This window comes from Vigna unguiculata, chromosome 11, assembly GCF_037176805.1.
Source record: "Vigna unguiculata cultivar grain cowpea cultivar isolate G323 ecotype 2 chromosome 11, ASM3717680v1, whole genome shotgun sequence".
NCBI lineage: Eukaryota > Viridiplantae > Streptophyta > Magnoliopsida > Fabales > Fabaceae > Vigna > Vigna unguiculata.
The window spans coordinates 12819428-12833515 of record NC_140802.1 but is presented as its reverse complement, the minus strand read 5'-3'; the positions used below and the strand labels follow the sequence as shown (position 1 = coordinate 12833515).

General features: G+C 35.7%; 1 protein-coding gene across 1 annotated transcript; it reads left to right on the top strand.

Moving 5' to 3' along the window:
* The first annotated feature begins 4850 nt into the window (after positions 1–4850).
* On the top strand, positions 4851–9117 carry LOC114168760 (histone-lysine N-methyltransferase, H3 lysine-79 specific-like protein). The gene is made up of 5 exons (XM_028053680.2): positions 4851–5470; positions 5720–5772; positions 6023–6060; positions 7054–7666; positions 8699–9117. Exons 1-5 carry the CDS (start codon positions 5080–5082, stop codon positions 8879–8881), a joined length of 1278 nt encoding a protein of 425 aa, XP_027909481.2. The 5' UTR covers positions 4851–5079; the 3' UTR covers positions 8882–9117.
* Positions 9118–14088: the final 4971 nt, after the last annotated feature.

Sequence of the window (14088 nt, the reverse complement as noted above, 5' to 3'; positions counted from 1 at the left end):
GTAAACTTTATTGGGAAGTGCCAAAGCTGATAAATTATATTACTCTTCTAAAAGGTGATAGATATTTCAATTAGGATAACGTGCCAATTCAAAAATTTACTATCACCATTGTAAAAGTTGGCATATATTTCAAATAAATGGCCTCACTTGCACCTTCTAATTATGAAAACACTTGTCAACTTTATTGGGAGATGCCAAAGCTGATTTATTATATTACTTTTGTAAAAGGTGACAGATACTTCAATTGAGATAACGTGCCAATTAAGAAATTTAGTTTGACCATTGTAAAAGCTAACGCATATTTGAAATAAATGGTCTCACTTCACCTTCTAATTATGACAACACTTGTCAACTTTATTGGGAGGTGCCAAGGTTGATTTATTATATTACCCTTGTGATAATGTGCCAAGAAAGATGTTTAATTCATAAATTTACTCTCACCTTGCAATTTGGACAACACTTGTCAATTCTTCGACATGGAACACTTTGGCATCAACACCCAAGAGAACTATTCAAATTCCTATCTTGTACATCCTTTCACACATGTTCAAAATGTATACCATAGGTTAGCACTTATGTAGCCATGGGTAAGCAAAAATACTGCGTAGTGGTAGTGAACAAGAAATATATACACCTTTATTTTCCTTTTCCAAACAACAAATAGGGGCAAACTAGACTCACTTGAAGGAATATGAGTATGATGATTTAACTTTATCATATGAACTCAAGGCATGAAAGTGCCACTATTGAAGTTCATGTGCAAAACATTGCACCTGGGTTACCATTTATTAAGTCATGGGTTGGCACATAGGGAATGAATTCATATGTTGTTAATTAAATTACAAAAATTTTATTCCTTGACTCACCAACATATACTCCCCACTGGTAATGACGACAATGAAGATTGAAATAAGTTTTGTACATCATTTCACACATGTTCAAAATATATACCACAGGTTAGCACTTATGTAGCAATGGGTAACCAAAAATACTACACAATGGTAGTGAAGAAGAAATATATACACCTTTATTTTCCTTTTCCAAATAACAAATAGGGGCAAACTAGACCCACTTGAAGGAAGGAATATGAGTATGAAGATTTAACTTTATCATATGAACTAAAGGCATGAAAGTGCCACTATTGAAGTTATTGAAGAAAGAAAAAATTCATGTGCAAAACATTGCACCTGGGTTACCATTTATTAAGTCACGGGTTGGCACATAGGGAATGAATTCATATGTTGTTAATTAAATTACAAAAATTTTATTCCTTGACTCACCAACATATACTCCCCACTAGTAATGAAGAAAGTGAAGATTGAAATAAGTTTTGTACATCCTTCCACACATGTTCAAAATGTATACCATAGGTTAGCACTTATGTAGCCATGGGTAAGCAAAAATACTGCATAGTGGTTTCACACATCCTTTCACACTTTCTGCTTTTTCTCTTCCAATTTGCATTTCCACCTTTTGTTTTTTCTCTTTTCGCTTGCTTTCAAAGAAAACCAACGTGAAAATTGAAAAAAAATTAAAAAAAAATAGAAAGTGATAATAAAACGTCAAGTTGTGAGTGAAGTTCTCAATAAATGGATGTTAATATATCATTTTTCTTAAACTTAATACCTACTATAAATTCTAACAATAAATTTTACATTATTTATTTTTGTGTAAAAATAAATATTTTATCAATAAAATTCTTATAAACAAATCAAAATATAAATATATAAATAAAAAATAATTCGTACTTCAAACAAATTTTTTAATTTAAAATATTTAATAAACTTTAAAAAATAAATAATACAACACCACATTAAACATTATATATTAATTATTTTTACTTTAGTTACCTCTATTATAATTCATATTTTTTTTTCAAAATCACCATTATAAATAGAAAATTAATCAACAAAGTAAAAGAAAATTAAATTAAAGTGACTTTTATATTTTCAAATTGCACATAAAATAACTTACTACACAATACAAAATCTAATTTAAAATCAACAAATTCAAAAAGACAATTTTTTTTTTATTTTTCATTATTTCAAATAATACCTAAAATAACTAAAAACACATTATTAAATCTATTTTTTTAAAAAAATAATTTTAACTGTAAGGCCCTCTTTAAAAATCTCTTAATTCTTCTGCCATAAAGATAGTGGGATGCCCTTGTAAGTGGGCCTAAGGCCGGCCCAACAGATAAAGTCACTAGGTCTGCCCTAAACATTTCACTTCTTCACATTTCAAAAAGATTGTCATCCTTGCATTAGAGCCGCAGCCATCTTCTACCTCTGCTAGGGTTTGGGGACCATCGTGAGCACGCCAGTTCGAACCCGTTTCCCTTCTTACGTAAGTACTCCTTCCATTAGTGTCTGTTTTCCCCCACTGTTACCCTAAGTAACTAATGTTCCATTGTTGGTCATGGTTTCAGCCTCTGGGAGTCACCTCTTGAGGACTACGTTCCGCTGTTTAGGGTCAAACTCGTGTCGGGCCTTTTGCTAGCTTATTCCCATGTAAGGGAAGCTAGAACCCTATCGTTCGGTATAAAAAAAATGGTTGCTTTGATGTCTTTCCAGGGGTTTTGTGTTTATATGTGACTGTGAATGTATGGTGTGAATTGATTTGTTGTTTAGGTATGGAACTGTGCTGATGGTAGAGAGGAACAATGGCGGAGTCTGATAGGCTCGCCCAGGCGAACCTGTCTCGCCCAGGCGAGAGTTACAGGGGCTCGCCTAAGTGTTTTCCTCGCGAAGAGTCGCCCAGGCGAGCCACGGTGCGTTTTGGGCGAGCGAACGTCTCGCTTAGGCGAGGAGGGGCTCGCCTAAGCGAGAACGCGCACAGGGTTCTCATGCTGGACGTCGGGCCCTCGCCTAGGTGAAGGGAGCTCGCCTGAGCGAGGGTCCTCCTCGCCTGGGCGAGACCTTTCTGCCTAAGCGAGATGCTGGGCGAGAAATGGGTTGGTCTTGATGTATCTTGGGTTTTTAAAAAGTGAACAACATGCTTGTATGAGTTTTACCTTTAAATCTGTGGACTGGATGGCCGATATAAATGGTGTGGTGTATGAGTTGTGAGTTATGAGATTTGACGTGACGTGAACATGATAATTGTATGAAATGATTCATGAAATTGGAGTGACAAGTTTGGTATGAGTAACCATAAATCTTGATGGTTGGCAAACCAGTGGCATGGTTATGTTATGAGGAGAAACACTTTACTCATGATTGGGAATAACGAGTTGGTAATGATTCAACATATGAGGAATGAAGATTTGTTATGGGTTTTGGTTTGAAATCTTATGTGCAACGTGTGTATAAATTCTTGGTTGTTTATGTATGTTGGTCCGTGTCAGTGCATAATTCCTTGGGGTCTCTAGGTGAGACTTTCAGGGTTGCGCTCCAGTGGTCGGGACGTAATCCCATGGCCCCTATTAGTGGGTGTCCATGGTGGTGCCCCATCTGTATAACTAGGTAAGGATTCAAGGTAAGGACTGCATCCTGACACTCTAAGGGGCCAGTTAGTCTCACTTAGAGCGGACTGACTCTTGTGGTGGGAGTAGCAGGAGGCCTGAAATTCATTAAGGGCTAACCTTGTGGTGAGGGAGATTTGATTCATCGTAACACTTGTAACACATAGCTCGGAGATGAGCAGCTCAGGGTCGAGCAGGGGTATCCACCACAAGTGCAAGCATCCGCTGAATCCGACTAAGTTATACGTATCCAGATGAGTCAAGTCGAGTCGTAGTGTATTGAATGAAGAGTCATAACATGCTTGGTTGTTATATGGATATGGGATGATGATAGTGTACTGGACTGTGTGATGAATATGTGTTGGCTCTAGCTTACCCGTTTGTTTGTATGGTTGTATTGTATGTGGCTGTTCTTCTTGCGATGATCATCAATTTGATTGATGGGAGCAGATGGGCGAGGTTCTAGAGGTCAGCAAGGAAGTGGAGATTCTGCTGCATAGTCCGCGTGGACTAGTCGTTATTTCTGCATGAGTTCATTTAGGGTTGCGACCCATGTATCTGTTCGTCCTTGATTTTATGCACTCTGGTTAACTTTTTCTTTAGTTTCTTTTAGGCATCGTGGTGTGCCATGGGTTGTATGGGGTCGATCCCATACCGCGTTTTCATGTTATCTTTATCGTGACATTCCTTTAATTTCACGTACTTAATTAAATGGGGTGTTACATTAACATTTTTCACAAAAGAAAAATTAACTCTTAAAAATATTTTATTCAAAAAATTCAAAAATCTTAATTCTTATTTATTTTAAAAAATGAAAAAAAAATAAAAAATTCAGTTCAGAATTCGGGTCCCTGGGGACCAAATTCTGACTGGGATACAAAAAGAAAATTACATTTTGTAGGACAGAATTTGTGTATCAGGAACCGAATTCTCATCTACAAATAAAACCATGCTATTGAGATAAATATTAGAAACAATGTGCTGTCTGGAAAATTAAAAAGCAAGACCGTGCTACTGCGATAAAAAAATCACAAATCAACACAAATTTCCTCTCCCAAATTCATACTTCAATCTAAACACACCATTAGTTTCGTGGAATTTATCATTCATACAACAAATTAAAAAAAAAAATCTCACTTTAATGATTTGAATGGGTCATATATTAGCATTCTTCAACTATTATTTTTAGCATCCTTACATTTAGAAAAGCTTAAATGAAATTTAGCATTGAGAACTGATATAAAACTGTTCAAATTAACTATTTATTATTTTTTTTTTTAAAACATGAATCCTTTCATTTAGAAACACAAAAAGAAAAAAAAATAAAAAATGGAAACCTTTGTAGGCAAAACCGTTGAAAAAGTTTGATTGGATAGGTTAGATAGGATTATACTCTCCGTTCCCTTTCATTCATGTTCTCGTCCACAACTTCAACCCTCTTCCTCCACTCTAACTTAGTGTAATCTCTCTCTTTCTCTTTCCCTTTTTCACTCGGATTTAACACACCCCATTTGTTCTGTATGTGATTAGATAAACATATGCAAAAGTAAACAACTTTGTGAGTTTTTCTCATAAAGTGTGGAACTTGAATTTCTTGTGTCAGTGTGAGAGCCATGTTCGTTTCATTCCACATTTCCAACACTGACTCACGCCTTCTTTTACCCACCATGGTGGATTGCACTTGTGCATTTTACCCTCCAGCAACATTGCAAGTGCTTCCTCTGGCCAGGGCTGCACCCGCAAATTTAACCTTTGTTTGTTCCTCTCAAAGGGTTCTCCCCATTGCGGAGCTTCAACTCAGTGATGCTGATGATGGTGATGATGATGGGGACCCTTCAGATGATGTTGTCGATTACTCTGATTATTTGAACAATTGGGATGGAGTGATTGGCTTTGATGACTCCCTCAGTGAAGAGGTGCTCAAGGAGAGGATTAGAAGAATGAGAATAGGTCGGGCAAACCGCGGGAAAGTGCCTTGGAACAAAGGAAAGAAACACAGTGCAGGTAGTTTACATTTCAATTGACATTGATGTGTGTATGCGAGGTTTTAAATTGTGGCTATGGGTTTTTGTTGTGATTCTTTATATTCTGACAAATGTGGTCGATATAGCCATAATTGTTGTAGTCATTGAACCCTAAAATCCTTGATGTTGTGGCCAAAATTGCGGTTGCAGACAGCCTTTTAAAACCTTGTCTGTACCATGTAGTTGGTTAGTTTTTTTTGTAAGTGATGTGATTCCGGACACAATGCAGAGACCCGGGAGCGAATCAGACAAAGAACTATAGAGGCTTTGAGGGATCCTAAGGTGAAGTCAAGTAAGAGTCATTCAGTTTTTGGAGTGTTTCCTCCTTTTACAAGTGTTTTCAATTTGACTAGCTTACTGTTGTTACACAGTGATTTTAGTTGTTATATTTTTGTTTGAGGTTCCTTCATTTCTTTATGTAATTATTCAAATGCTAACTACCTTACAAAATAGTTTTTCTGTTGCTAGGTAGTTCAATTACCATGTAACTACTATTTACTTATTTTCTTGTCTCTCCTTGACCAAATTTTAGGTAAGGAAGAAGATGGCCGAACATCCCCATTCTCATAGGTAAACATACCTGTCATGGAAATCTCATAAGTTTTTCTGTATGTTTCCTCAAAGCAGAATGCAATCTTGCACCATGGAAAATGATAGTTTATCAATAGGAAATTAAAATACTGTGGATGAGTAACAATTATAAGATGTCTGGTCTTTAGAACTTTGGTTGTTCAAACTCTACAAATTTTAACCAAATAACAGTATTCCTACTCCTTTGTTAATTCAGCAAATGGGGGAAAGAATAGAGACTAGAAGTTACTGAGATTGAAGACTTGGATCTGGACTCCTGATTACTTATCATATGGATGTTTCTACCTTGCACATTGTGATGGGATAGTATAGGCAGTAAACCGGCATTAAATTGTATGCTACTTGGCTTAGAGAAACAAAATGTTTGTATCTTAGATTATAATATGTCTGTTATAAGATATATGATGTCTCGATTTCTTGTTTATTGCTGCTTTTCTGACTAAATAATGTATAGTTTCATATGCCTAAGAATTGAGGTCTTTCTACATTATGTACTCTCATTGCTGTCATACATGTCACCCTCCTGTAAGTACTGAGTAATATCTTAGAATTTTCTACATTGTTTTGTGAGATTATGATCCTCACACTTTCAGTCTCAATGCAACTGAAAGTTAAATATCTTTATGGGGAACACACTCTCAAATATATTTTGTACTCATTGGGAGATAGTGTTCAACAAAAGTTTTTGGTTGTATTTAATCTTGTCTATGGAATGAATATTAAATTTGTAGCCATTGGCTATGCATTCTATCATATTCATTAAATATTTATATTGAAGAATCCGACTCTGATACCATGTTAAAGTAGTGAAAAACTAAGTATAGGGATAATTCCCCTTGTATAGAAAATACAGGTAATATATTTATAATGAAGAAAATATGGGCTAAGCCCACACATAACATTGTAACTAACATAAGATATTGTAACTGACATAATCTTAACAATATTTAACAAATATCAGCCTTCCTGCAGTGATCAAACCAAGGCGAAGATAAGTGATTCAGTGCGACGAGTTTGGCGTGAGCGGCTGAAGTCAAAACGGTTAAGGGAGGATTTTTTGCTTTCATGGACACAAAGCATAGCAAATGCAGCCAAGAAAGGAGGGATTGGTCAGGAAGAGCTAGATTGGGATAGCTACCATAAGATAAGACAACAGTTGGAGCACCATCATCGTATGATGGCGAGGGAAAAGCGAAGAGAAAAGCTGATGGCAGTTACTGGAGCAAAGAATATCATCCTAACATGGAGGCAAAACATAGCCAAAGCAGCTAAGAAAGGAGGAAGTGGGGAACAAGAGCTTGACTGGGACAGCTATGAGAAGGTACAAGAAGAAATTATTCGCCAGCGTCAGTTTCAGCGTACGGTAGAAAAAGCGAAGAAAAAAGAGTTGGCGAGGGTAAAAGCAGAGAAAGCAGCTCGGATAAAAGCAATTAAAAGGGTAATCCTCACACAGAAGAGAAAAGAGCATCAAGAGAGGGCTAAACTAAAAGGAAATATAAAGAGTCATCGCCGCAGCAATACTAAGGAAGGCAAAGCTTCCTTGGAAGATACTCAAGAGTTCAAAGTGCACAATCCATTAACTAAGGTAAGGTTTTGTTTTTCCTCTTTTATTGACTGTATATATGAATGCAAACACGTTGGCTTTGTTAATTAAAAACATTTTTCGCTGTATTATCAGTAGAAACTTAAAACACATCTTGTAGTAGGTCTTTCAGATAAGGGAGAGAGAGGAGCTGAATTAAAAATGTCCTTTAGAGTGATGAGTACTATAGATCTTAAAGCATCTATGCTATATATCTGTTTATAACCTTCATTCTTGCTGTTACTTAGAAAATGGATTTAGGCCTAAATTATTCAAAATCTTCACAAAATCTGCCAATAAGGTAAACTTTGTTTGTACTTATATACTTTACCTTGAGTGAGAGCTCCAATCCCCCTCATATTTTGGATTATACATCTCGAATACGGGATTAGGTATTTGCAGGTTGTGTGATAGCTAGTGATAAGTCCAAGAAAAAGCTTGTTAGGATAAACTTTGATACCATCCTAAAAAGTAACTCTAGAACTAGTTTAGTTTCACAAAACTGTCTAGTAATGTAAGGTCTGTATCCACTTATATTCTATTATTTAATCATATTTCTAGTCGATGTAAGATCACCAACATTTTCATTCTAAGCCAAACCCCTTGTTATACTTTTATGGTTAAATAATATATTTAGAACTTATAGAAGACATTTCTTGTTATAATTCCTACATGAAAAAATATTTTAGCTTTTACATGAATTTTCGTTTACAAATTATTACTACTGCTTATTGCCATTTAAGAATTCTTTTCATATAGGGACGAAAACGAAAAATGATGTCTAATGTAGAGACACCATTGACCCAAATGTAGAATTTATTTTTATACAAGGATCAAAATGTAGCATAAATTGTTTTCACATGGGGACTAAAACAAGAAACGATGTCAAATATAGAAACCAAAACGTGTAGGTTATTTCATATATAAGGACAAAGGAAAAATTATGTCAAGTGTAAGGAACCAAATTTTCAATTTAACCTATTTTTATTTATGCCTCTATGCTTCTAATGATGCCATATTTTATCTTGTATTTAGATTCACATGATTGAGAACACCAATGGTGACTTAACTAGAGAAGGAGACACTTTTGATTGCATTTTTCCAGCCCAGAATAAATTGGATTTAGAGCTTATCAAGAGAGAAAAAATGCAGAAAGAAGTATCACTTGCTGATCAGATCCAAGCTGCTAGAGACAAAAAAAGTAAACTATATACATAAGGAATCTTGAATTCTTTTTTATCATGCTACTTCATTTACTTTGATGTTTATATATGTATTATAGTTTCTCTGTTGAATCAATAGCTTGTGAGGTAGGTATTTGTAGAACAAGTTAACCAACACTGTAGTTTGTTGGTTGTAGAATGGGAAACTAGTCTGAGTAATTTGAACTTATGTGCTTTTACACTTCACTTTGAAGTCCAGTTCATTTATTCTTATTTCTTTTTCTTGTTAAATATGTTTTTTATTCTCAAATTATCATAAAAAGTTGTATTTGACTTTCATTGAGTGCAGGAACTAAATACTTTCATTTAATTTAAAATAAAATACAATTTTTATAATAATTTAAAGACGAAAAATATGTTTAATCTTTTTTTCTCTATTTATGTGCAAAGTAATCTTGGTCTCTCTTTCTCCCTCTAATGTCATGCAAATTTTTTTCGTTAAATTGTAATTTTGGTGCTTCCTTATCTCCTATGCGATTTTGATTCTTCTTTTTCAATTGAAGTTTTCAAAATTTCAAAATTTATAAATTTTGTTAATTTTACATGCGTTCTAATTCTTATATTTTGATTCTATTGAATTTACACTTAAAATATTCATTTGAGGTACCATCATTGAATAATTTAATAAATTATGAGAAATCAGAAGAGAATAACAAAGTGACCTTTCGGCTGATGGAGGAAACACCACCCTATTGCTTCACTCTTATAGAAGTGTTTATATAATATTTCTATAGTTGGGCACCTCCACAATTTAAAATGAACATTTTATCCTTTTGTAAAAGTGAATTTTGGATTACATATTCTGGAACTTTTTTGGAACAAATTATTGGAATGAAAATTTCAGAATAGGATTTTCAAAATCCATGAAAAACATTCTGAAAAAAGTTTACAGGAATCTGATTTTCTGAATAAACTTTTTGGAATTCATATAATGTGAATTTTCCGGAACACCTCAACTGAAATGTGTTTTGGAAATAGTTTTTCTACATACATAATATATGTTTTGGAAAGAGCCTTTCTGAGTTTTTTTTCTTGTGTTTTCTGTCTACTTCCGAGGCGTTCTCTCTCTCTCTTTTCGTCTGCAATGCGATGATGGAAGCAAGGGTGGCGGCGGCGGCAGCAATATGGTGTAGTGATGAAGAATAGTCCAGTCCTTTTTTTATTGATGTGGGGGTACAATTAGTAATTATAGGAGTCAGGATGACAAATAAATTTATTATTCTCCAAATTCGTTTACGTTGTTTTATCAGAGAGAGATTCTCTTGATTAAGTACGAGTAGAGGTAAAATTTCATTTTTCCAATTGAATATAAAGATAGAGACGAGTATACACATGTCAACCTTGTCTCATGTCCGTCCTAATTCCTATTATTACCTTTATTTTTATTCCGTTTAAATTATTAAAATATTTATAATTTATTAAATAATTTAATATATATATATATATATATATATATATATTATATTTTTTAGTTTCATAACCTTTCTATTCTCTTTTAGCTACATATTTTCTCTATTTTTCTTTTTTGACTGTTTAGTTATCATGAAATCAATTTATATTTTTAAGAAATTTTTTTCTTTTATCAAAAATTTGTATAATTATGTTAAAATATGTATGCGAAGTATGTAACGTCTCATTTAATTTATAAACGTAATTAAAGGAACGCCACACATAAGATAGCATAACAACGCAGTCTTGGGGTTCGCAACATCACCCCTACAACACTAGGCACACCACGATGCCAACAAAAGTAGAATAACTGTTTAACTAGAAGTTTACAATCTAATAGCCTCGAATACAAGGGCCATAGCCCTAAGGAATACATGACAGAAAGAAGTATAAGAATCCATCCCAGATGGCTAAGCAGTGGAATCGCCATTCCCTTGTTGACCACGAGGACCTTGCCCATCTGCTCCCATCAACCAAATTGATGATCATCGCAAGGAAGAACAGCCACATACAACACAACCATGCAACAAAACGGGTAAGCTAGAGCCGATAACAATTTCATCATACAGTCACATATATTTTCATCATCTCAAATCCATATAACAACCAAGCATGTTATGACTCCTCATTCAATACACTACGACTCGACTCGACTCATCCGGATACGTATAACTTAGTCGGATTCAGCGGACGCTTGCACTTGTGGTGGATACCTCTGCTCAACCCTGAGCTGCTCACCCCCGAGCTATGTGTTACAAGTGTTACGATGAATCAATTCTCCCTCACCACAAGGTTAGCCCTCAATGAATCTCAGGCCTCCTGCTACTCTCACCACAGGAGTCAGTCCGCTCTAAGTGAGACTAACTGGCCCCTTAGAGTGTCAGGATACAGTCCTTACCTTGAATCCTTACTTAGTTATACAGATGGGGCACCACCATGAACACCCACTAACAGGGGCCATGGAATTACGTCCCGACCACTGAAGCGCAACCCCGGAGGTCTCACCTAGAGACCCCAAGGAATTACACGCTGACACGGACCAACGTTTATAAATCAGCAATCAGAGAATATTGAATTATATTTTTCGATTCCATATCAACCCTTGAAGTTTAATCCTCATATCAATCACATCTCAAATCCATACCTCCGATCATCACCACCCCAATGAGTCTGGGGCCTAGTCTCATGTCAATATCATGTTCCTTTAATTTCAAACCGCACATTCATTTCTCACGCTAAGCCTCATACCAACCCATTCATCCACAATTCATGAATTAATGCCAAAAATATACTTCATGCTCCATTACATACATGTTCATCATCATACAATCATACTCAACCAACATGGATCACTCGGGAAGCATTAAACATCCAAATCACAGCACTGTCTCGCCCAGCATCTCGCTCAGGCGAGACGTGCTCGCTCAGGCGAGCCTCCCCCTCGCCTAGGCGAGAGCGCCAAAAACAAGGGCATGGGCAACACGGGATCTCGCTTAAGCGAGATCCCTCTCGCTTGGGCGAGTTGCCTGCTCGCTCAAAAATTGAGCGAGCCGCCTGGGCGACTTTTCGCGCAAAAACTTAGGCGAGCTCCCTGTTTCATCTCGCCTAGGCGAGATGGACTCGCTTGGGCGAGATTAACAGGTCTCGCCACTGTTCTTCGTTGTACCGCCATGTTCTTCATCCAAACTACTCATGCAAAACCCTCTAACATACCAGAACGAAATATCACACCATAAAATCAGCAACCAACTCGTACACGGTTCAGAATAATGACTCGAAACTAAAACCCTAACTTCCCGTACCTGGGATTCAAGCTAGCAAATGCTCCGACCCGCACAGCGAAGGTAGAACTGCTCCTAGGGCGATTAGCAGCGGAACTGAATGGTAGAACAGAGAAAGGAGCGGGTTATTACCAAACCCTAACGATACAGAGAACACAAACCATGAAAAGGAAAGAGCATTAGCTGAGGAGTGACTTACGTGAACAAGGACTGAGTTCGAGCTTGAAAGAGGGGACCTTAGGGCAAACCCTAGCAGAGCTTTTTCGTGAGCGCAAGGGGAAGGATTGACGGCTGCTGCGTTTTCTGTGAGAGTGAAAGTGAGAGTGGAAATTAGGGCAGACCTGAGGACCTTATACTTTGGGCCGGCCTTAGGCCCACCAACTTTAGGGCAGAAAAGTTAACATATTTTAAATGGGCCTTACAAAGTAAATACCTTTTATGTTTCATATTTGAATATTAAATATATTTTTATCCTCAAATTATTATAAAAGGTTGTATTTGATGTTCATAGATATGAAGTAAATATTTTATAATTTAGTTTAAAACAAAATACAATTTTTTACAATAGTTTGAACATGAAAAATATATTTAATTTTTTTTTACTATTTATGTGCAAAGTAATCTTGAACTCTGTCTAATGTGATGCAAATATTTTTTGTTAAATTGTAATTTTGGTGCTTCCTTAGCTCCTATGAGATTTTTATTCTTCTTTTTCATGTGATTTTAGTTTTCAAAATTTTAAAACTTATAAATTTTGTTCATCTGAGGTACCATAATTGAAATAATTTAATAATTTATGAGAAATCAAAATAGGATAAAAAAGAAACTAACCTTTTGAGTGATGGTATAGATTATAGAGCATAAAAGTGACCAGTCGGCTGACGGAGGAATCGCCACCCTATATAATATTCCAACGGTACACTACGTCAAAATCTTAGTCAATCATATAGTTGGGCTTTCACTTCCTGCACCTCTACAATTTAAAATATCTTCGTAAAAGTGAATTTTGGATGACATATTCCGAAATTTGTTTGGGACAAGTTTATTGGAATGAAATTTCCGGAATAAGATTTCTGAAATCCATGAAAAACATTCTAAAAAAGTTTATTGGAATAGGATTATCGGAATAAGCTTTTTTGAATCTATACAATGTCTTTCCAAATGAATTTTTCAAAACATTCCAGGGTCTTTCTTCCTGCACTTCCAAAATTTCCTCTACACCTCCAAACTTTCTTTAAATTTCCAAAAAACCTTTTGATCCACAGATACCACACCCCCGAAATTATGTCAACTTCCAGAAGTCAAAATATATAACTTCCGAAAGTCAAAATATATTACCGAAAGTCGATTTTCGGAAGTCAAAATATATCACCGGAAGTTAACTTCCGGAAATCAAAATATATCACCGGAAGTCGACTTCCGGAAGTCAAAATATATCACCAAAAATCGACTTCCGACATTCCACCACACTGTCCCAAATTTCCGTGTTGCGGCCCAGTCCATGAGTGTTGAATGTGGTAGCCGTTGATGGTGGTGACACGGAGAGACTAGTGCGGAAAGAGGAACTACCTCGTTGGGTGCATGCAGAAGGTTTCTTGTACGATCTTCCTCGTATCCGAAATAAAATTTCAAATGGTTATAAGTTTGGAGTTCTATTATTAGAAATTTCAAATTGTTAATGGGAGGATAAAACACATAGATATTCACATATTGAAGTACATTATATTCTCATAAGGTAAGTAATAACTACCTTTTGTATAAAAATAGTGATAATGCATGCATTCACAAACATACGTATCTACACACAAATGTAATTGTGCAGTCACTCACGTACCTACGTAAAGATACACCTAGATATGCACGCGTACACCTAAATTATCAATTTTCAAATATTAATAACTTTTGTTATGATACAAATATTTAAAAAAGTTAACACAGAGGGGTAATGACATCATGTTTATGTTATTATGCT

Coding starts and splice junctions, on each gene's coding strand:
- LOC114168760 (XM_028053680.2), top strand. CDS start 5,080: ATGTTCGTTTCATTCCACATTTCCAACACTGACTCACGCCTTCTTTTA. Junction 5,773..6,022: donor AGGCTTTGAGGGATCCTAAG/GTGAAGTCAAGT, acceptor ACCAAATTTTAG/GTAAGGAAGAAGATGGCCGA. Junction 7,667..8,698: donor TGCACAATCCATTAACTAAG/GTAAGGTTTTGT, acceptor TCTTGTATTTAG/ATTCACATGATTGAGAACAC.